Below are 25089 nucleotides of genomic sequence, written 5' to 3'. Positions count from 1 at the left end.
TTTGTGTGTGTGTGTGTGTGTGTGTGTGTGTGTAATATGAATTAGCCTGTAATGTTTTTAATTCATGTACAGATTTATCCTAAATTCAGACAGAAATATATTGAATTAGATGAAGACATGCATCAGATTCTTTGACACGAAATCTTGGAAGTTTTTTGTTTTTGTGTGTATGTGTGTGTGTGTGATGAATAGGAATGAGCCTGTGTTGTCTTCAGCTCATGTACATACATATATATATATATATCCTCAGTTCAGATTAGAAGATATAGAATTGTAGTTTTTTTTTGTAAATTAAGAAATGCATCAGATTCTGTTAAACAAAAGCTTGCAAGGGTCTTGCTCATGCAGTAAGTGTCCCCATCCACAGCACCTCCCCTCCTTTGGCCCCTACCGGGAGCAGAGGAAGAAGGTGATGGCTGGAGTGAAGGAGAAAGCTGACCTCCTGGCTGCACCACTGGATGTCTCCCGCCCTGTCCGAGCCTCCAAGAAGGAGGTCCCCAAGGTCAAGGTGAGGGTCATTTGTCAGCTGCCTTTCCTCTCCTTTCCATAGGAGTTGGCCCCTAGTTCCAACCTGCAGTTTCTCTCCAGCGATTTTTTTTTTATGCTGGTGTTTTAACATACGTTTTCATCTTTTTTTCTTTTGCTTACTGTCTCTACTGTGAACTTGTGTTTTGCCTGTGTTAATGACTTGTGTACAAGAACTTTGATTTATCTCTGTGCTATATAAGTACACTTATTATTTATGTTGTAAAGAGCAGCATGCATATTGTGCAGCTGAACATGGCGGAATTCTTCAAGATGACAAAAACTCCTTACAAAACAAGTTTCACAATGTCAGCCTGTGGAGACGATGTAGACCCCATCATTTTAAAGGCTGATTATTTTAGAATTTATTGCTTCTTTTTTTTTTTTTTTTTTTTGAGAAAATAGAAATGATGCAGGATCCCATGACAAAAAAAAAAAAAAAAAAAGCATTGTAAATGGAGGAATGTTTGAAACTTAGAGAGATCCTTAGCGACTTTCATCAGAAGTGTGACTGGGGAATCAAGTCAGAACTGGTGAAGTCTGACAGTTGACTATTGAGGTCACACATGGATGAAGGGAGGTCACCTCCAGAAGATCAAGGAGCTTTGGATGGCCCAGTCACAGAACACACGTCTTAGATCTCCACAATTCAGGACATATCAACACCATCACGAAAGTCTAGTCATTCGGATGAGGTGATAAACCCAGGTTCCGTGTGTAGAATGCACTTGGTGCACTTAAAAAGAACCCATGGCAACGTAAAGTGTTGTCCTCTGGAAAAATTATGCAGGAGAAATCCACTCTGACAGATAAACGAACATACATGCATGCACTCAAAGCCCGACCTGGTGTGTTGGGTTAAGCTGCTGGTCAGGCATCTGCCTAGCAGATAAGGTGTAGCTTATTTGGCTTTGTCTGGCATCAGCTTGGCAGATGTGGTGTATATGGATTTGTCCGAACACAGTGACGCCTCCTTGAGCTACCGATACTGATACTGAACACAGTGACACGTCCATGAGAAACTGAAACTGAGAAAGTCCAGTGCCATGCTGCCAGACTGGCCCACAACTGTCACCAAGTGTTGGGGACATGTTACAATGTGTGTAGCCCTGTCTTCGGGACTGGTGCCAAGTTGCAAAACTGCTCCTGCTGCAACAAAATCAACTACAAAGAAGCATGTGTGTGTTGTTGTCCACACCTGGAACACCTTTCACCCAGGGGCAGACGTTGCCATACCTCCAGCTGAAGCAATACAGACTGCTGCAGTGACTGTTTCCTCCATCCTCACGCTTTGTTTTAAAGGTGATCACCACACAACCTCTGTGAATCCGGTTGTTGTTTTTCATGTGTACCTCTCCCAGAAGTGATGAAAATAGTCAGTGCATTGACCAGTGGTCACTGTTGGGAAGAAGTAAGTGGTGAGATGGTTGAGGGGAGAAATGAAAACAGGCTATGTGTGGGTGTGGTGGGGGCTGTTGTATTTTGTGCCCTGACACAGGCAAACTGAGTTTCTCTAGTCTGAAATACAAAGAGGTGGCAGGGTTTACAATGGACTGTGTACTGTTTGAATTCACTTATTCTAGATACTTTGTTCACCTCCACTCGATCTGTGTGTGTATGTACATGTGCAAATTTTTGTGTGTATGTATATTGTGTTTGCATGTGTGTGTGTATGTGTGTACACGTGCAAATGTTTGTGTGTGTGAATGTGTATTGTGTTCGCACGTGTGTGTGTGTGTGTGTGTGTGACAGGATGTGATTGGCCAAGCCCTGAACAGGATCACAGCGTACCAGGAACTGGACAACTCCCTGCAGGTGGTGGCCCTGATCAATGAGGTCAGTTCTCAGTGTGTGCTGTTTCCCCTGAAGACCAGGAATGTGTTGGATATAGTCCTTACTTTGCAAGAGTATTGGTAACTGCATATATTAGTCAACGTTGACAGAACGGACAAATTAATGTTTAAGAAAATTGCTTTGGAAAATAACCCATCATCTGAAATATTTCTGTTGTTGTTTCTTCACCCACCCCCCCACCCCCCTCTCCATTGCCATCACCCAATCCAAGTGAGACTGAAGCACTCTGCTATGGGAGCCACAACATTCAAAATTATAAGTTCGCTCTGTCCATCTCCTCTTCTGAATTTTTGGATTGTGTAAACTTTCAGATTCACTCATTTCTAAGTGAGCTTTTTTTACATCAATGACTTAATTTCCCCACTTTTTAGGCAGCCGTACTCCCATTTTGAAGGCGAATGTATGGCAAAGGTGTTAAATGTTTCTATGTAACCTGCAGAATGCCTTCATGAATAAAGATGGAGTGCATGATTAGTATTCTGAATATTGATACTGAACACACAAAAAACAGGTAACAGGCTTGAACTTTTGGAGATCAGTGACATTAAACATATCTCCACCCACAGTCCTTTGGGTATTGTTGGGACAACCCTAAGACAGGCAGAACTGAAGTTGAGTGTACTGGCCACTGTGCATGTTATCTGAGATTGGCATAACTTTTATGAGGACAGTTTTTATTTATTTATTTTAAGTACAACACATTGCCTGTGTTTGTGGACATACTTTGGCGGTTTTCTGTCGGTATGGAAACTCCAAATGGCACACCCTATGTAATTTCTACTGCTGTTATACCTCAGAATGCAATAAGGGTTATCAGGATGTTGAAACATCCTGGAGAATACTGTTGCACCTTCACATTTTTGTTCCGTGTGATTGTCATATTTATTGAGGTGTGAACATCTGTAAGTATATGTTTGTATGTCTGCTTTTGCTTACACTGTGTGTGTGTACATGCATGCGTATGATACAGGTTGTGTTTGTGAGTCTTCTGATACCAGAGTGTTGTGTTGCAGGACATGTGCATCAACTGTGGCAAGTGCTACATGACATGCAACGATTCAGGCTACCAGGCAATAACGTTTGATGTCAACACTCACCTTCCTCATGTCAGTGAGGACTGCACCGGTCAGTGTTTTCTGTCACTTACACTCTACATTCACAGGAGAAACAACTTAGAATCTCAGAAGACATATCACTCTGGTATTCCCCCGAGTGCCTGATAGCTCCCACTGTCTTGTTCTCTTCTTCTGTCTGCCCTTCTGTCCACAGACAACTGCCGATTCTAGATTGTGTAGTTTTCACAGGAAAAATACGTGGTTGCCTCAAGTTGCAGCTCGTGGCATGATAAAGAATTTGAATTTATGTCTTTTCATTATGGTGTGATGGTGTGGTAAGGTCATGTGTCAGATTAGGGAGAGTCCAGGTGTAGTCAGGCAGAAGGTATTTTGTATAATAACTGAGTAGATTTCAAAGGTCGCGCCAAAATTCCTTCACATGAATATTAAATTAAAAGAATTTTAGGCTTTCTGACCTAATGATACCGTTATGACTATTAAAACAAACAACAAAATCAAACAAAAATCTTACTGATTTTTGATCACACAAACATTAATCCATGTATTAGGAAGTGTTCCTAATTTGAAAATTGATGAAGTAATGCTCCCTGTCAAGGGAGGTAAATTACTTGTGACCAATTTACCTGAAGATTGAGGGGAGGTGACCTGTGACTGATTTACCTGAAGATTGAGGGGAGGGACCTGTGACCGATTTACATGAAGATTGTGGCCATCCTGGCTACAGTGGTCATGAGACTGCAGCCATATAGCACATTGGTAGGAACAGTAAACTTGGGATGTTCTATTGGTGTGCTGTATTCCAGGGTAGAAAAAAAGCACTCAGGTGGTTTAGCCTGAAATTCTTTGTCTTCCTGGTTTCAAACCTTGTAAATCGTCATTGAATGTGGAAGGATATTCTTTACAGTAACTTTTGGAAAATTATCATCGCTTAGAAAGTTCAGTTGGTAGTCTGGAAATGCCTAATATGTCATTGTCAGTTTTTGCTGATTTGATGGGTATGGGCTGAATGGCGATTTTCTGACTGTCGATGTTGGAAACTGGGGGCTGGGGGAGGGGGGCTCCTCCAGTTTCACCACATAACATACCTATGTGCAGATCACATAACAAGTACCACTTTCTTGTACAGCTGGCATGGTTGCAAGATTTTCACTGTGTGGCTTATTTTGACAGGCAGATGGCTTTCTATCCAGTTTTTCTTGGCCGTTTATATAGTAATATGTTTACTCTGTGGTGTTGTGATCCTTCCTTGACTCTGCTAGTAATGTGATGTATTTACTCTATCTTATCAAGCTCCTTACCTGTGCTAGTAGTGTGATGTATTTACTCTGTCTTATCAAGATCCGTACCTGACTGTTACATGATGCTATTTGTTACTTTGTCTGAACGTGGTTCTTCCTTCCTGTCTGTGTTTGTAATTTTGTATGGTTTCTCTGTTTTTTCATGATCCTTCCCTGACTGCTTGTAATGTGATATTTTGTTAACTATGTCTTATCAAGATCCTCCCTGAATGTCTGTGCCAATTAGGTTTATTTTTTACTCTGTCTTATCGTGGTCCCATTTCTCTGAATAACTGTGATAGTTATTTTTGCTATGTCTTATCGTGGTCTTGTTTCACTGAATGACTGTCCTACATACATTATTTTTTTTTGCTGTGGCTTATTGTGGTTCACTTTCCCTGAATGTGGGTGCTGTGTTGGACAGGCTGCACTCTGTGCCTGTCGGTGTGTCCCATCAACGACTGCATCACCATGGTGAAGAAAACCATCCCACATGTCCCCAAACGAGGCATTCCACCAGCTTCTGATTCCACTCACGCCATCGTGTTGCAAACCAACTAACACTGGCAGGCAGCGTTCTCAACCCATACGAAGAACATTTTGAATGGGAGCAAATACATATATATGCGGGTCTCAGACTCAACAAAGCATCAGGGAAGCTGAAGTATAAATGTTGTGAGTGAAATGGGTGGCTTCTACTGCCACCTCATGAAACACTGTAGGTTTTGTTTTGATTTCATAACCTTTTTTTAACATAACCAGTTTCTTTCGCAAGGATGTTCTCCATCCTTAGTTAAATGTATTGTACATGCTGCTTTTGTAGTGTATAATAACCAATCAGCTACCGTATATATTTCTTTTGATAGTGGGGAGAAAACCTTCAAATCTCAAATGATTTTGTAAGGAGAGAAAGAGGTGCATGTCCAATGGTCCATATAATCCAAATTCTTGTCAAATTGTAACATCGGGTTTTCTGTATAAAGTAACCTTAATCTCCAGCCTTCGGAAGAAATAAGTTTTGTTTTGTTTTTTTAAATTAATTTTTTACTTGACAACATAGCCTAAAGTTTTGGACAGCTTTTTTTTCATATTGCTTCAGAACTAAAAATGAAATGTGGCATGTTCTTTGCTTTTGGACTTTTATATGTTGCCCCAAATCTCTCTCTCTTTTACTTATTTTATATATAGTGTACCATTTTGTATTCAGAGCTGTATTTAATACATAGGTTATTCAGCTGTGTGTATTGAACAGATTTGGAAATAGTGTTCACTCAGATTAAAAAGTATGTATTCAGGTTCTTTCACTGTGACCATTTTAAAAATTTTTTTATCTGCTTATGATTTAAATTGATTAATATTTATATTATCAGCTTTGAAATGCACTTATTTTGCTATTTTAACCACCCGTGTCTTTCATGATTGAAACCTAAATGTAATTTTCTAAAATGATGGGGTGATTTTAAGATGAGCGAATAAAAAGCTGTAAACAGTTGACTGTCATAAAGCAGAATGTGTTACATAATTTAATATTACACTGAAAGAAAGCATAGTAGAATGTGCACTGTGCAAGCCATCACCACCCTGACAAACCAGCCATGCAGCACATAGATGGAAAGAACCTGTTTGTAATGTTGTTTGGTTGTTTTTTTTTCCAACTGTTAGCACACTCTTGGTTTAATTGAACTCTAGTTTCATTGTTGTCAACTGAAAGTGTGTTGTGAGAGAAAACCTCCCTGACCAGCCCCCTCACAGCTGTAGAGTTGAGATTAACTCACTCCAGACGAAAGGCCCGATTGGGGCCCTACTGTTTTCAGATGAAAGACCCAGATCAGGGCCTTAGATAGTTTTGAAGTTTTGGAGTGTCACCTAATGTTATGAGCTAAGAATATCTTAATTGACCTTTCCACTCTCCACTGCAACCAATAAGTGCAGTGTGTGTTGCTGTGCTCTCGAGCAGATGAGTTATTTTCGCGGTGACTGGTTCACTTGAACAGTGCGTTATCAACAGTGGCATCTGACCAAGTTATGTGTCAGTCTCAAGGCAGACAACATAATTAGATGAAGGGGCCCTGTCGTGGCTATATGAGGTTCTGGATTTAATGTGTTTCAAACTCTTTGTGCTTTCCTTGATTCATTGACAAGTCATGAGTGTGTGCAAATTTCGAACAAAAAATAAGGATAATTTCATCATCTCATTGTATGACAGCATAAAAAGAGAGAAAGTTTTATATTTTGTCCCCAACTAACTTGTCATCTTACTGATCAGTTTTGAACTTTTAAGTTAATAAATTCTAACCTTTGTTTTTTGGCAGTTTTATTTCATACCCATACAAATGGGTTGTCTGTGGGAAAGTCAGGGGAGCTAATCGGCAGTACTGAGTGAGTTAATGACAGACTGGTGTTTCGCATTTCAGATGAAGTTGGGTGCTTAGGTCTTGGAACCCTATTGATGGAATGTGAGACTGACGTTTAGCATTTCAGATGAAGTTGGGTGCTTAGGTCTTGGAACCCTATTGATGGTAGTCCTTGTTTTAGAGCACAACTCATTTCATTCTCAACCAGTGACAGTTCATCAACGACTTGACGTACACAAGAAAAATATTTCATGTTGTTACCTTTCTTTTTAATTTTTTTTTTTAAACTCTTACTTAGCTGAAGCAAATAACATAATTCTAAAAGATAGCAAATCTGCATGATGAACAGGCATTAATACAAAGACATGTAAATGATACAGCCACCTTTTATTTCTCTCCATTTCCAGTTAAACATACAGTAGTTTTCTGTAAAAAGAAATCTTTCACAAACCCCCCCCCCAAAAAAAACAACAACAAAAAACATGAACAGAAATTGCATTTTATGTATAGAATACTGATACCTGTTAGCATGTTATATTGGCTTATTTCAGAACGTTGACTTTCTTTTATCTCTGAAATGGAGTCGACAAAAAGTGCATTGTATGAGCCACCACAACCCTGACCAATCATCCTGTTGGAAACTGAACAAACTAAGCACAACTCAGTTTAAAGTCAACCAATGAAAACACCAGCAGGTGGTTCACACAAAACAAGTTATTCCATTTGTGGAGACTGCTAGCTCATTCTGCTTCGAGTTATCTTTTCACAAAAGTGCCTCTGTTACCTGACTTGTAGGGCTGTGAAATATGAATGCCTACATCTAAGTGAAAAAAAGCATTTTAACATAATGTGCCATGAAGGCTCTGTTCTCTCAATATACTGTACTATTTAAAATACAAGTGGGGGGGAAAACCTTAACTTTCACTTGCCTACAATCTTAAAAAAAAGTCAATGTAATGTTCAAAGTAACAAATACTAAGGCTTTGAATTATAATGATAAAAGGTGGATTTTTTTTTTCAAAGAAAGAATACAAATAAGAATAACAGATAATTAAAAGACCCTTCCAACACCACTTGTGGTAGCTTAGAGAAACGCGAACATTAAGGTTTTCCTTGGACACGCACACAGAGACAGGCTGACACTGATGACCTAGACAAGTTCAATTTGTTCACACACGAGTCAAAAAAAAAAAAAAAAGAGAGAGAGAGAGAGAATGGCATTTACTGACACACCTCATTTCTTTCCACACAACAGTAACTGAATGAAAAACCAGCAATCTCATCAAAGAAAAAGAAGAGGCAAAGAAAGTCGATTGTCACTAAGTTAAAGAAAAAAGTCTGAAGTGAATTATTCATTATAACTGTACATCCATTTCACTTTTATATGACATTGGCACCACCTTCATTAATTTCATATGTGCATGGACAAATGCATGCTCGTACAGAAACTGAGGTCTGAAAGTTTCTACATAACACCTTTCTTGCCTACAGTATGGCAGATGACATTCTCACATAATAATTTGAAATGAGTTTATGATCATGTACCCCACTCTTCACCTCCAATAATGGTGACCAACAAAATGCTGCTGAAACTAGTGAGAGGAATCAACCAAACATACGGCTGGGAAGGATGACATAACTTTGCAAAAATATTTTCTTGTTCTGTTGTTTTATTTGTTTTTGTGATGTATGTGCATGTTGTGCGACTGACATAACACAACTTCCAATATCTACATTTCCATCAAGAAACAAAGCAGAACTTCTTGCAAAAATGCTGTCTGCTAGTTTTTTAAATGAGTGTGTGTGCAGAATGTTAAACACAATATGCACACTCAAACAAAAGGACCAGCACTACAAAACATGCATGAATTTGTTATGTGCTTTCCAGAAAGTTTTTTGAAAATTTGAGCTGGGGCTGTAAAACCACTCGTGAGCAAAGCTGTATGAGTAAAAATCAAAATATGCTCCTTTCAAATCAATGCAGCTGGCATCTCTGGATTATTATGCTTATGGAGTCAATAATGTCAAAGGAGGAGTTTGTATTATACTCCATGTTTGGTGTTAAATATACTTACCATGTCAAACTGATGCAAACTAGGCCTATTGGTTTGCTCTGCTTGGCCAAATTTCGCGCGGCTAACAGTGAAAAGACGGGCCCACCGCTCTCAGCCAATCAAACGCCTCTAAAAACTAGAAGCGCTTAATCATTCCTTTGGCCAAGGCTCTCCACGCCATCTTGTCAGGTTTACGCTCTGTCTCGTCTTACGCTTTTTTCGGCTGTTCAGCGTATCCTTTTGGCCTTATTTTGTTGCATGCGGCTTGTGTTTATTGTATTCTTACATTCTGTGTACTCGATTCGACTCGGCACCCTCGATTCGTTCGATTTTTTCTGCCTCTAAGTCGATCCTGTCTTTCCAATATTACCATGAAAGACACCTTGATGTTTAAAAAAACAAAATGTGACGTGTAACAGCCATCATGGACTGGGATTCCTATCTTGTATTAAATACCTTCACCCACTTCTAACTTTGAGAGATGTCTCACCTCAAGGAAAATGGCTCAAGGAGCATTGCTTCACAAGTGGTCATCCAACAATCCTCATCTTCCAACTTCTTCCTTGGGGGTAAGCTTCAGCTTCCCATCTCAAGGCATCTGTATATTGAAGTAAACCGCAATCCTCACAGAGCTGCTTCAAAATGGTGGGTCATGACAATCTTCCCCTGCGACTGAGAACACCAACAAAAACTGGAATGACGTCTCTGGATCACTTAATGCAAAAACTGCCATTGCCCACATTGCTGAAAGTCTCAGGGGGACTAAACTGCAATGACATCAAGCATAACAAATGGTTCTCTCCCTTAGATTTCAAACAGACCACAGTTACTGTTTTCTCTGGGTACACCCCCACCCCCACTCCTCTGACTCTTACACTGATGAATCAGGAAAAGAATTTTTTTAAAACAAGGATAAAACCGAACAGCACCCACAGAACATCAACAATAAAGTCTGTCAACAGCAGCCGTAAGTAAACCCATCCCTCCCTGAAACATGCGTATCCAGATATATCGCAATTACGTTAAAAACACCCAGGAGATTACCCTGGTGTCATGCCCTTCTCTACAGTCCATTGATTGTTAGAAAAACAGGAAATTACCTACTGACTTACCGGATGAAACAAAGACTAAATTGCAAAAACAAAAATATGAAATGAAGTCTAGGAACAGGGGGAACAGAATATTCACAACAATATTTGCCCCAGCACATTTGTGTTCATGTATTTAAAAACATTTAAATGTATGATCTTGGTTTTTCCTGAAAAAAAAAAAAAAAAAAATCCTTACATATTACATGCAGGAAAGATTTTTTAAAGGTAAAGCATGAAAATAACTGAAAAAAAAGCAACGCTTAACTGAATGGCGGAAAAGAGTGACACAAAAAAAGATTGTGAAAAAAGCAACACAGGAGCGAAAAACGAAGAAATTTCAAGTACCAAGAACAACGAAAGTGAAAGGATTTGAAGAATGAATTTTCAAAATGGCAGGGATACCATTTACAACTATAAATAACACAAGTGACCCGCACCATGAGCACAGCCAGTGTTTTTTGAAACAACCTACATGTTTCTCTCCCACAAACACTCTTCAAGCTGTTTCCACTTATCTCTGCATTTACACTTCTGCCTATTTGCCTTCATAAAATCATTTCAGTAACCAAGTTTCTATAGAATTTCCTGGAATTTTGATGTAAAGCTGAACATAGCACCTTGTTCTGGAATAACTCTACATGGGACAAGCACAAATGGTATGGTTCACAAGGATAATCACCCACCATATATTCCACCTGAACATCCAACTAAATCCTCTGAAACCACAAGAAGAGCATCTTATCATCATATTTTGAACATGTATCATCTACAATCGTGAATGTGTGAATTCAATTTCAACAATATTTTTTGTTACTTTTTACTGACAGTCAAGACCGCTTATTATCAAATTAACAACATTTACATGAACAAATAACCTAATCTGAATTCAGTATGAACAAAGTCTTTACTTGGTCCAGAGAGTCAAGATCAGCAACATATTCAGGAACAAATACACTTTAACTCGTTAATAAGTTTTTACTTCGTCTTCAAAGTCAAGACAATAAAATGATTAAAATGTCATACTGTTCCACTGTCAAACAGTCACATTTACAGACCTGCCTACCCACTAATATATCTTTCAGCTATTTCCAATCAAACAAATTTTAATTTTCAGTAGTTATGGACTTTTGTCAGAAGTTCTTAACTCACGTTAGATTTTTTGAACTGTGATCAACGAATACCTATTTTGAAGTGTGCACACCTCAGCATGAGCAACATATACACACACACACACACACACACACACACTGCACAACAAGACAGAAATGGAAGGAGAGAGAATTCATAATTCAATTGCAAGGCCACCGACCAATATGCAAGAGTTCAAGAACAACTGGCAGCCATGAATGGAAGGTTGTATTTTACCATGGTCGTTTCTGATCCAACTACATTTTCAAAGGAATGCTCGCAATCTGCGTTCTTTCCCCCCAAAATTTAGTGAGTGCCTGAGCTGACTTTAGTACAGTTGCTGCATTGATGTTTCTTTGTCTCCATGTGCTGTCGGCAGTCATCAAGTCCACTGTGTGCAACATTAAAATCACACCTGCAAGCTGTATGGCCAACAGTGTGCAAACTCCAGGTCTTTCCTGATCGCTTTGAGTACCGGATATGTCACAAAGTATTCAGCTCGGAAGTTCTGTCCATCCTTGAAAGATGAATTAATTTTTCCGCTTTCTTCGTTATTTTCTGTCTCATGGACGCACTGCATTTTCTTAAACGTCATCTTGAGTGTCGGAAAAGAATATTTTTGTAACTACAGTTATACATAGCTGTGTGGAAGTCTGACTGCACAAGACAGTTATTTGAAAATATTTTCCATCACACGAAAATCATCTTTTTAAACATGTGACCATAGGCCTGTACTGGTGTTTTTTTTTCAGATTGCTGCTGAAACTACAGACAAATCATAATGGCAGGCGGGTCTGCATTTAGTTGTTTTTTTTTAATATATATTAGATTACTTTGACCAGAAAGCACTGAACTTTCATATTCAAGGGAAAGACTAATGAACAGACTTACTAGATTAAGGTAAAACAAAGTGCTATCTCTTTCTCCATCTTTGCCCCACAAACACAACAAAACCAGGCCAAGAAAGTAGCACTGTCTGCAGCAAAGTAATATAATGCATGAGCAGTCATGAAATAAAAATAATAAACTGTGATCACAATCACATCACAAAGCAACTGATTTTCTATTGCACAATACTACCTTCACATAAAAAGGGCCTGTGTGTAAATATATATTCAAAGTGGTCAGATGTGTACCTATTCAAGGGCAGCTTAGGGAAGCCATCAGACACGAATCTTTTCATCGCAGAGATCAGGACCATCAATAGATTTTAAGTGATGTCTCGTCAATCAAATGTCATGGAGAACAAGATCACTGCTATCGCTGACAAATTTGAAGTCCACAGTGGATGAAACTCAGGTCCTACTGCGCACATCAAAAAGCTTCCTCTGTTCTTTTTTCTTAAAAGCCAGCCTTACCAAAATCATCATGTTTGCTTGTGCCTTATTATTCAACAAGTTATCAACGTCCAAGTCATATACTTCCCCACACCTAAACAAAAATCACTTGACAAACTGTACATACACACAACCATGTATGGTGTACACAGATACACACCTAAATGCCCTAACAGATTTCTTGAATAGAACCACTTGAACTACTCAACAACGGCAAAAAAGAAAAAAAAAAGAGAAAAGCAAACCCCCAAATACTATGAATAGGACTTGTTTGCAGGCCTGATAACTGACGACCTTATTTCAGGAAAATCTGTACAATCACATTGGAGGGTGATAAAAAAAAAAAGTGCCTGCCTTGTTTAACTAAAGGCTGCACAATCACATTGCATCATAAATACTGGTGATGAAGACCACCTTTCTGACAGCAGAGACTGTCTCCCATCACACCCTGAAGAAACAAAATGTACCACAAATAATCAAAACAGGTCTGGTACGTTTGGCAAATACTCTGTATCATAGCGACGCTCACCCACCAACAGCTGACACAGCCCAGGTTTCAGTTTTTCCGCTGTCGCCATGACAATGCGGAGGTCTCCCTCCAGGGGAAGGTGAAGGTCACTGCGTAGCTTTTTCAGGCCGCCGCGAAGGGAATGAGTACCTCTTTGTCTATTTAAGAGAAAAGAAAAAGAAAAGAACCATAAATATGCAAACCATGTAAATCCTTTACAGGAAACAAAAAAACAGCACAAAAGATCTAATTCCAGTTTAGAAAATAAGGACTTGACCCCCTACATAAAAGACAATATTCAACTTGATTTGTTTCTACTTCTGCAAATGCACAACACTTTTCAGTCATCCAATCTGTTACAAAACGACTTTTTGCTGTTTATTTCTATGGGTGTAATGTCGAATGCAGATGCAATGGTTCTGAAAGGGTGATACGAACTTGCAAGTCCCTCCTGGTGGAACTATCTGCCACTTCCTCACCTCTCAGAATCAGTCAGTCACAGGAACAAATGTCAGCTGGAAACAAAGGCTGTGGCAAATACCCAGTGCACCCTTTTTCAAATACTTTTAATGAGATGAAACCTTATTGCACAGAAGCTCAAACCTGTGCATTAAAATACAACAGCATTCAGCACAATACAAATCACAGTATAATATATAACTGTACCATCACCAGCACTCCTGTAGACACACAATATGTTAAAGATCCTGTAATCCATGTCAGCGTTTGGTGGGTTATGGTAACAACATACCCAGCAAGCACACCGTTGAAAATGGAGTATGGCTGCCTACACAGCAGGGTAAATAAACAAAAATTCATACACGTAAAATGTTACATGTCTGTCTTGAGTGTGTATGTGTGTGTACCTGAAATCTGACTGAATGAAACAGGAAACAAATGATGAGCGCCTGATGGCAGCCATTAGTCGGCTCTACCCAGGCAGGCAACCTGCTGTGCAAATGACCCTGAGTTTGTAAAGCGCTTAGAGCTTGGTCTCCGATCAAGGATGGGTGCAATGTAAGTATCCGTATCAAATCAAATCAAATCAAGAAAAGCAGGAGTGAACTCACGTCTCCACTTCCACATGTTTGATCAGCGCCAGGGCCTTTCGCTGCAGGAGATGCATGAAATGGGTCACAAAGGCCTCCCGGATACCACTCTGTACTGGCAGCTTGTGAAGCTGCAACCACACATGGATGCCACAGACGCTGAAAGTGATCTCATTGAACATCACCGTTTTGTCTTGGTTTTATGTCTCTGACACAGAGATGTTATTTACAAACTGGTGTGTTGTAGTGTGGTGTGAGCATGTGTGTGTGTGACCATATGTGTACGTATGCGCATGCGCGTGTGTGTGTGTGTGTGTGTGTGTGTGTGTGTGTGCACGCGTGCGTGCATGCCCAGACGTATACATGTAATTGAGTACATATATGTGACCGTCTCCCATGAAATGATAGATAACTCATGCTGCATTCAATTGCGCTACAGGCAAAAACAGTGCTGAGGGTCCATCTGGGGTAAACTGAGTTTTTTGCACCAGTGCATAAGTTTAACCTCTAAATTACAACATATCTGGCTGTTTTTGCTGAAATCAAACAATAAATTTTAAAATTTAGTTAATTTCCACACCTACATGGTGATATTGCAGAGCAATAATCCCGAAAAACAACATATTTTACGTTAATATCTATTTGATATCTTAATAGAATACATCAACATAAAAGAAAAAGAAATATTAAAAATAAACATGTAGGTAAATACGTAAAAACATATTAAGTGGATATGGAGGATACTTAGAGGGCAAATCACTCAAATAAAGAATGAACAAAAAATGGGCCACACTCAGTGAACCCCTGTGCACCCACCCACACTGACATATCTTAAGTACAAAGAAATTCACAGGCTTATTTCAATTCTACCCACACTGACATATCTTAAGTACAAAGAAATTCACAGGCTTATTTCAATTCTTAACAAAATCTAAATTTAGATGTGCATCATTCTAATTTTGATGTAAAAGAAATGAAAATAAAAGAAGCTTGCTTTGTTGAGAGATCAAGAGTAAAAAACTCTTTTACACCCCAAAACAACCATTCAAAATTACATTAATATAATCATCAAGTGTGAATATCATTGCCCAAAGCATGTACAGACCCTAGTTTGATAACCTGCCTAACTTTCACAGGCTTACAGCTAAAACAAACCCTCGTTACTGAGGAAAAATCTCAAGAATCAGTTGCAAAACTTTAAAGTTGTTTTTCTCAAAATGGCTGCCGCACTACAAACACACTTTGAACTACCATAACTTCTACATTTTTTAACCTAGGAATATGTTTTATACACCACTGGAAAGGTCTTTTTGTCTTCTTTCCAAATGGTATATATATCTTTATATCCCAAATAATCGACTTATCTATATTTTGCAGAAGCTAGTCACACATATCCTGACAGTTGTACATCCAGCCTTCTTTGTCTTCAACTCAACACTCAACCACTCGTAACGAATAAAGATGTTGTGTGGGCATCTTGAGGTGGTGTGAATAGCTTAGTGTTCCACATTTTAAGCTGCTCTATCTAATCCATTTACTGTTTGCTTAAAAGCACATGTTTTATAATTTTACAATTGTTCTGTATGAAAATCTTTGCTGCTTTTCCTTTTTTCATGGCAGTGTCATGGGTGAAGGGTAAAAGGTGGGTGTTCTCTCAATGTAATCATTGCTGCACATTTTAGTTGTTTTATAATCCAATGGAATGTGTTAAAATGTAAAACAACCAAACTTACCTCATCTAGAAGAGTTCGGACTAGAGTCTCTGGAATGTCTGCTGACTGAAACACACTTGTAAAGCTGAAAGAAAAAAGTTGAACAGAACAATCACAAAGATGTTTACTTGCTCTTCCAAACACACACACAAAAAGCAAACTTCATCCATTACAGACATCACATCTGACAACCTGCCTGGGGTTGAGAACTATGTTATTAACAATACTGACATGAGATGGGAAAAAACAAAAACTAACAATTACATGGAAACAGAGAGCTTGCTTTCTTTTTTTTACCCAAAAGAATAACAACAAAAACCAACAACATAAAACAACAACAACAACCCCCCCACCCCCCCCAAAAAAAAACACCATAAGGGAAAGAAGTATACATAAAAAACAAAACAAAAAGAACTGTACTACTAAGTTTGTCTGGGTCTGTAACAATCTCCTATACCATTACACCCACTTCATTTCACAAAGATACAGTGGTGTGTCAACACTAACTGCCTAAGATATTTGAGGATGGACGTTACCTGTACAGTGTGTCTGGACAGTGTGTGATGGTGTTACCTGTACAGTGTGTATGTACAGTGTGTGATGGTGTTACCTGTACAGTGTGTGATGGCGTTACCTGTACAGCGTGTGATGGTTTCACCTGTGCATTGTGATGGCGCTACCTGTATGGTGTGTGTTGGTGTTACCTGTACAGCATAAGATAGTTTCACCTGTACACTGTGATGGTGTTACCTGGACTCCTGACCAGTGTTGTTGTAGAGCTGAGTCAGCTCCTCTAGAACGGCGGCCTGGCTGAAGTGGGGGTGGTCACTGACTGAGCTGGACTGTTTGACATCTCGCTTCTGCACGTCGATGATGGTGCTGGGGTACTTGCTGTACAACAGGTCGCCCAGAGGCAGGTCGTAGGACCCGTCTTTGTTCTGCACAGCAGCAGCAACAACATCAGAAAAGGAAATGTCAAATTCAGTCATTTTCAAGTTCACATTTTTGCTATGACTGTTTTCATGACAGTTCGTGAAGCTTGCTGGTTGGTAGTTCTATATCTGAAATGATGGAAAATGCTTGAAAACACGCACAAGAGAGAGAGAGAGAGAGAAGTGGACCTTTTATCTTCCTCAGTACATCCAAAAAGCCGACCGAGAATGCAATGACAGAATGGTAAGCTGGGTTTGTCATAATGGTTTCAAACTGAAATAATACTGAATTCATTAGACTGGATGATAACTTTCTCTTCTTTTTTCTTTGTACATAAAAAAAATCTTCTTCCTTTTTAATTGCTTTAATCCTAACCTCCTCTTTCTTCATTTAATCCATTTAACTATTAACAAATGTGTTCCTTCTTTCCCTTCAAAATGAACTGAATTCTAGTCGTGCAGGAACATTCCCTTTCCATCTTTCCATGTAAAGAAAGTGCCAGGAAAAACAGGAATGTTCCATTTTCTTGTCAACTTATCACAAAATATATGCTGCCCCACAAGCCAGAGGGCATTACTGGCTGTAAAAATAAGTCAGTCAGTCATCAGAAGAATCCCAGCTGGTCACCTTGAGAATGCCTTGAACGAAGAGATCATGGGCATAGGGCCAGTGCTTCCCATCCACCACCAGCCTGGAACACACCCGCTCTGCCTCCCAGCTGAACAAGGCAAGGGTGTGCACTACCTGCAAAAGGGGCAATCCGTCAGAGGCCATGGGTTTTAACATGCATTCTACTACAAGCTTCCTCAACGCTGCAATCGATGTTATAATTGTCTGACAGTTCAAATCAGTGTGAGAGTGACTCACATCCTCAATGTATTATGATTATCTGATCTTCAATCTTAAAGTCTTTCCTTAATTTACTAATTTGTTGCAAAAAATACAAACTTAACTTTCCTTTTCCACTCTAAAACTCCACATAAATCAGTCTTTTTTTAAAATCCACAATTAATATAAAATAGAACAAAACAACAACAAAATAAGAACCAAAAAAATCACAGAATTATTTAGTTATTTATATAAAAACAAATGATGTTTAAAAAGAAAGTACAAAACACCTCCTCAGAACACAGACAGCCACTATGAATGAGCACACTGATTCTGAAATACTGCTTTCAAGGTGTGTCAGTAATAAAAGACTACTATAAATGAATGGACACGCACACCATTCAATTCTTCCACATTCTGAGAGATACTTATGTTCCCATTCTGTATGCTTAACAACAGAGACTAGGCGCCATCACACATCAAATTAAATCATTGATTCAGTCATTGCTCTAACCGATCCTGCACCCAAACTAACAACAAAACAATTAAAAAAAAACAACACAACTGACCTTGTTCACCCTGTCTGGAACCCGCCCAACGACAATGCTACGCCCGAACGTCATCAGATGAGAAGCGATAGCCTGCTGCAAGAAATCTTGTTCCAGATTGCAAGATGGACACAGTGCCGTGTAGGACAGCTGCAAGACAGTGTCAGGAAATCGTCATCCTTTACTTATGACATTACGGAACTGGTATAGTGGCAAACACAACTTAAGATATCATTATAATGAACACCAATAACATCAAAAACAGTATATATATATATATATATATATATATATATATATATATATATATTACTGTAAAAAGTAGAACAAGTTTATCATACGTATCATGCATGTCAGACTGTTCCTAAAAAGTAAAATTCTCTTTGAAAACATGGGTGAATTTTCAGCGTGAAGCATGATTACACTAATATTGAATTTGTTTGAATATACAATGAACTGTTTGCATTTAACATTTTAAATGAAAGACCAGCACTGAAATTAAAACACATGCCATGTATGATGTCTTGAATGCCTTTCAGTTTTAAGCAGTACTTATTTTTACATTGTTAAGGCTTCACTGGATTATCATTTATGTTAGTGTGTACTGCTGAAATTTTTATATCATCATAATCCTTAAAATCTTTGAATCTAAATCATTTCATCAACAAGGTCAAAAATATCTCCAACAATAAAAACCCACATGTATTGTGTCAGGAAGTCTGGCCTCTTGCAAGGATGACAACATCTGAAGGAAGGTGAACAACCAGTCAGAGACAGACTGCATGTCTTCTTCACTGAAATCTCTCTGAAAATGAACATGGTGACAAAAATGTTATCGTTTTCATTCTATAATGAATTATGATATAAAAGGCAAATCATTTCACTTTCAGGGAACCAGATAAGTAACAAACAAGAGAACAAGAATCAGACAGATGAGAGGGGAGGCAGGGGACTAACATGAACAGAACCAGAGAGAAAAGCATGGAGGTTGACAGACAAAGTAACACGTAACTGATGAAGCTAGTTGAACCTGTAGAGAATGGACTATTGCTGTCTGTAGTTTAAAGATAAAAAATAAAAAAGCCATGGGTGCAGAAGTGGTGGAAGATAATCCAGACTATTACTGTATTAGACTAATAATGAATATTCCATTGTATCAGTATAACTTTGGGGGTTACAAAGTATATTTTGCTTGATTTCTGACCAGGTTGCTTTATCATCCTATAACCAAATTCGTTATGGTACCTTCCTGTTCAACTCATATACATGTTTAAGATCAACAGTCAGTGTGTCATGACATTCAAACATGTATTGAGTTCTTTCCTGCATTCATTTTAGTCCCACAGGCTATGTTTCCCTTCCATACTCAACAATGATTGCAATTTCACACACTATTGGGCACATAATGTACAAATTCAGCTATATATCCATGAGAACATAAATCACACTTAAGAAAATTAACATAGTAATTCTTAGCGATGCACAATAGTTGCAAAGACTTTCTGATGGCAATTCATTAATTATGCAATGCTGACTGTGATATTAATGCCAACATTCAAGGGCTGTTCTCACACAGATTTAAAATCAAGAATAGTCTGAATATCACATGAAAACAGTGATCATTTGACCTGGTAATACATGGAACTGGATACTTACTGGATTTCATACTGATGAATTTTGCAGTTATCAAGTGTAGATTCTATTCCGTCTTTCATTATACCAGTACTCTCATTCATGTTTCTTTGCCACTGTATCATGTGTGCACTGTCTACTTTGGTTTGACTTTTGCATCAATGTTAGATAATATTCTAATATAAAACTTCCTTGTGAAACACAACCCAAAGTTTGGATACATTTGGGTTGTTTTTTTTTCCAATAACATGGTGCACCTTGTTATCCAAAGTGACTTTTCAACTTGAAAACTGCGATAAACAAAAACCTGTGCCACAAAACAGAAAACGTTTACAGCTGCAGTCCTGCCCCCACCTTTTCCAGGAGCACCCTGAACTTGGAAATGATTCTGCTGCACCAGGTCTGCATGATGGCACTGACTTGTAGAAACAGGTTCAGTTCAGAGTCGGGAATCACCAAGGCCAGTGCGTGAAGACCCAGATCTGTTCCCCTCCTCGCCGAAAACACAAAGGAGGGAATCACAATACCTTTGTCCGGAATGTCAAAGAACTTGAAGTCCACACAGCTCGTGTTGAGCTCGCGGCAGATTTCCCCGCTGAGCACCTGGCTGGTGATGAAGCGAAGGATGTTGAGGTGGGGCTCTGGCCGGTCCTGGATGTACCACACGTGCTCCAGACGAGGGCCCAGGATGTTGTCCCAGTGGCAAAAGACGATGGCATTCAGAAAGCAGTGAGGTAGGCCCACCAGCATCTTCTGAGCATAGGCAGAGCTGGGACTCATGGGAACACCACTGTGTCCGTCCAATTCAGAGTGCCCCGATTTAGACATGTCCACCACACCCAGGTTGGACCTTCCAGAGGAAAGGTCAAGGTGGCGGATATTCTTTTCACCGTTCATGGCTGTATCATTTGGTTTGAGTCAATACTGGGCTAATGTATGTCTAGACACAGAGTTACCAATTATGTATGGCTGATTCAAGCCCAAAATAAAAGAGAACAAGCTTGTATTATGAAGCTCTACTGTTTGTATTCCTCATACAGTTTTACATTAATTAGGACCACAAACTCATCCCAGCAAAGATGAGGTACAAGCGCATCTTTGAAGAGTTGACTTAATGAGAATGAGCAACACTGTGTATATCATACAAAATACACATAAGGGCTGCTTGCTAGTCTCCTAAGTCAAATATGTCAGCCACTGTATGAATAAAAGACTGACATCATCAATTTAGCACAAGGAGATGCTAACATATAATGAAGTCACTGAAAGATAGGTTGAGCAAGTAATGTCATATCAGGTTTCCCAAATTCATAAGATAAGGACTCCCCAGTGAAGGCACCTGTTCATAAGATCAGTTTGACTTCCATGTTCATATGCATGGTTTGCACAAGGAAATTGGCCACAATCAGGTCAATCAGGACGAAGCACATGGCCATAATAGCCATGGAAGTCAAAAGGTCATCCTGTGATGATGACGTGTGGGTCAGGATGATCATGAAAAGGATGAACGACAGCACGACGATAGAGAAGAATGCATAATTAATGCAGAGGAAGATAAGCGCCTCTCGATTCGCCACCTGTCAACACAGATTCAATACTCAATGACAAGATTAGAAAATATTCATTAAAAAAAAAGATACAATGGAACAGACTAACAACCAACTTCAGCCAAGCAATCAAATAAACTGTTACTTGAACCATGCTACATCCACACATCAAAATCAAAGTCACTGAACTGAAGCAGGGACTGGGAAACAATCTATACATACCACTAATGATACACTTTACACAGAGAGAGACAAACAGGTGACAAGACGGGAATGAGAAAAAAAGAAGACAGTAAGCTAGACAGTCACAGACACTAGGCAGCAGCAAAGAAAAAGACATGACAGCAGCCTGAAACACAGACAGGATCTATAAATATGCAATATATATATATATATTTTTTTTTTTTTTCCCCCTCTGACAGATAGAACAATGAAACACCACAGCTGTGTGTTTTCTGCTTGTTGCTTGTTTTCATCCACTGAGTGCTTTCTTCACAATTCCACCTGCCTCACTTTATTACCTCATCTGAAAGACTAGCACCCAGAACACCAACTTAGGTCAATGGAAAGGCATAAAACACAAAAACAAGTCAATGCATAATTCTAACCACAGACTAGGGATCTTTTCTCTTCCTAAACCAGAAAACCACCCACTAGGTAGCCAGTCCTTTAATGACTATACTTCATGTTGTTTACACAGTGCTATAACCTACCCTGTACCTCTGAGAAAAACAATCTTTGTTATGCTTACAGTTGGCTGAAGAACCAATTTACAAATCTGTTCAAAACCAGACATTTACAAGAGGAAAAAAAAGGCATGTCTCCGCTAATCTCAGAAAACTGGAATCCGTAGCACTGCATAGCAATGGTGCAAAACTGCTTTAGTCACTTGGTCTGTTGGTATCTTGAGTGATGTTTTCTGTGTTGGCCCAGACACTTGTATACTTTTGAACTGTCACAGATAGCTCTCTCTCACATAAATCATCACAAGTCTTTTTTGTTTTGTTTTGTCTTTTTTTGTTTTGTTTCTTCCCAGACTGAAATATAGTGTGATATTTAATTTAATATAAATAACTCTATTAGTCTCATTTCTAAACTATCCACAAACATACAACTAAGAATTCTACACACTTTCCCCGGAGACTAGAGCTTAAAAAGAATTCTGGAAATACATGTTATGAAGTTTGTAATACTTATTACTAGAAAAATCAAAATATCTAATACCAAAAAATTAAGAAAATTTGTTTAAAAAAAATTTGTCTATAAATCTCTCTCTCTCTCTATTCAGATGAGACAATAAACCAAGGTCCCATGTGCGGCATGCACTTAGCGCATGAAAAAGAACCCACGGCAACAAAAGGGTTGTTCCTGGCAAAATTCTGTAAAAAAACCTACTTCGATAGGAAAAACAAATAAAACCGTACGCAGGAAAAAACACAAAAAAATGGGTGGTGCTGTGGTGTAGCGATGCGCTCTCCCTGGGGAAACAAGCCCGAATTTCACACAGAGAAATCTGTTGTAATAAAAAGAAATACAAATATATATACATATATATATATGTGTGTGTGTGTGTGTGTGTGTGTGTGTGTCTCACTCTCTCTAACACATAAATGCGTATAAAAATGAAACAGTATACCTGCGATCCCCAGTCTCCCCTCATTGAGCCGGTTGGTCGATTGGGGAAGACAGTCAGTGAATACTGATGCTCACTTGCCAGTATCTTGCTCATCGGCACTCTATTAAAATGGCTCTGGCAAAAAAGCAGCAATAAATCATTCACTTACCTGATCAGTCAATGAGTTGATTAGATGAAAATCAAATCCATCATTGTAATTTATTAAAAATGTTCCAAGATTACAGTGCATCAATATGTACTCTACTCTCCAGCACAAAAAAAGCATACAGGCAGTTTGCTATACATGTATATATGCACCTGGACAAGCACAAACAACAGAGTACTTTATTCATAATTATATGCTAGTCCTGTACTGTGCGACTGTAAAGAGTGCAATTTTTCAGATGACAGTCTGTGACTGGACAGAATGTGCTAAATTCACTCGACATCTTGAATCTTGATTCAAGAATGTTGAATTTTTTTTATATTAAAAACAACAATAACACTACAGTAGTAAACAGTATCTTTCTGAATTGTTTTCTTCTAATTGTAAGAATTAAAATCTTTTATTATGTTAAATGAACAGGGTAATTACCTGTGCGAGATCAGTATGAGTATGCCATTTTCTTTCAATCAAAACCGAATTGTTAAAAAAAACAACCCCAAAACAAACAAACAAAAAACAACAACAACAACAACAACAACAACAAAAAAAAAAAAAAAAAAAAGCAACCCCCCCCAAAAAAAAAACAACAACAACAACAACAAACAAACAAACAAACCACCAGTGAAAATAAATACATTCTGAATAATCATTTCAATTATAATGCTAGAACATGCAATGTCTTATATTTATAACCTCTCATGCCAGATCCTCTTCCCCATCCCTCACACTCCTCCCTTTTCCCCTTGATTTGGATTTTCCACTTGTACTACAAATAATCTCACTCACAGTAAAACTTAAGGAAATGGCCATTAAAAGTTTAAACTACAATAAAGGCTGATCAAATACAAAATGTTCGTTTCTAGACTCAGCCACCACTGATGACACAGACACACCAGATGAAGGCATTGCCATTTGGCTGGACATCTTTTTTTTCATATAAAACAGTTTATTCAACACTCATTACAACTCACACAGTTCTTAACATTTTCAAAACTAACTTGCACAAGTAGGTAGAAGAATAATGCTTCAGTCTTTTTTTTCTCTTTTTTTTTTTTTTATTGTTAAGGAAGTTTGCATTGAAGCAATTTGCAGCACACTTTGATAATTCAAATATTGAATAATATGTTTACCTGGCAAGGTTGGTATGAAATACTAAAAGGCGTTTCTTTTTTATGATATACATGAAGAATGAATGATTACATTGCTTGGCATTTGGATCTTTGCACAGCTCAGCAGTCTGCTGTTATCAGCTGTCTGATGCTGGATCGCTGGTGCGATGAACTGAAATATGAAATTATGTCAACATGCCATTTCCTGTTTTTTTCCAAACACAAAGGACTGCCAGTATAAGATAATACTCACAATACACTGCTGCTGACACTTGTGACAGATAATAATTCATTGCGACAGTGTGCCTCGTCTGGGTCCTTCGAGTGTGACAAGTCACCTGTGCCAGGCTGCTATTTTAGCTTGCCACTGCATTATTAACCATTTCATTGGAGGAGAATGGAAAGTATACAAGAGATTCTTTTTCACACTGCACCATCTGTTTTCAGTTTCAATCTGTCTGACACACTTGGGCAGTTTGGTTAACTTTTTTCCCTACCCTGTGATGAACATGGACAGTTCTCTGGTTCTTGTTCTGAACCTAAGATCTCCTTTCGGCCCTCACGGAGATTCAAAAGGTCCCCTCGAAGGGAGATTATTTTTTGGTATGAACGACTAAAATGAAAAAGAACTTCGTTCCCAAAACTTGGCAATCAGTTTGTAATATTACTTTTAGCTGATATATAGCCCTTTTCTTTCTTTTTGGTATGAGTCTCTACAGAGTATAAAGAACCGAAATTATGAAAGT

General features: G+C 38.6%; 2 protein-coding genes across 5 annotated transcripts in view; one reads left to right on the top strand and one right to left on the bottom strand.

Annotated features, from left to right (window-relative positions):
• The window catches only part of LOC143279835 (dihydropyrimidine dehydrogenase [NADP(+)]-like), a 47029-nt gene extending 39493 nt beyond the window's left edge, over positions 1-7536 (top strand). For 2 of the 3 annotated variants that reach the window (XM_076584067.1, XM_076584068.1), the window contains exons 18-21: positions 368-508; positions 2278-2361; positions 3393-3504; positions 5157-7536. In XM_076584067.1, the coding sequence (XP_076440182.1) occupies positions 368-508; positions 2278-2361; positions 3393-3504; positions 5157-5293 (474 nt within the window). In that variant the 3' untranslated portion in view covers positions 5294-7536. The remainder of the gene's footprint in view (positions 1-367; positions 509-2277; positions 2362-3392; positions 3505-5156) is intronic. The other variant, XR_013054957.1, reaches the window with a different exon arrangement.
• Positions 5749-25081, bottom strand: LOC143279836 (guanine nucleotide exchange factor C9orf72-like). 2 transcript variants are annotated; one of them, XM_076584069.1, is made up of 10 exons: positions 24597-25081; positions 23090-23203; positions 20261-21483; positions 18975-19079; positions 18296-18424; positions 17526-17642; positions 16716-16903; positions 15987-16050; positions 14275-14384; positions 5749-13362 (listed from the first exon to the last, which is right to left on the bottom strand). In XM_076584069.1, exons 3-10 carry the CDS (start codon positions 20801-20803, stop codon positions 13173-13175), a joined length of 1446 nt encoding a protein of 481 aa, XP_076440184.1. In that variant the 5' UTR covers positions 20804-21483; positions 23090-23203; positions 24597-25081; the 3' UTR covers positions 5749-13172. The 2 variants fall into 2 exon arrangements, with proteins under 2 accessions (XP_076440184.1, XP_076440185.1); XM_076584070.1 differs by having other exon boundaries at positions 24841-24898.
• Between the last annotated feature and the right edge of the window lie 8 nt (positions 25082-25089).

This window comes from Babylonia areolata, chromosome 3, assembly GCF_041734735.1.
Source record: "Babylonia areolata isolate BAREFJ2019XMU chromosome 3, ASM4173473v1, whole genome shotgun sequence".
Lineage (NCBI taxonomy): Eukaryota > Metazoa > Mollusca > Gastropoda > Neogastropoda > Buccinidae > Babylonia > Babylonia areolata.
This window is presented reverse-complemented; position numbering and strand designations above follow the sequence as displayed.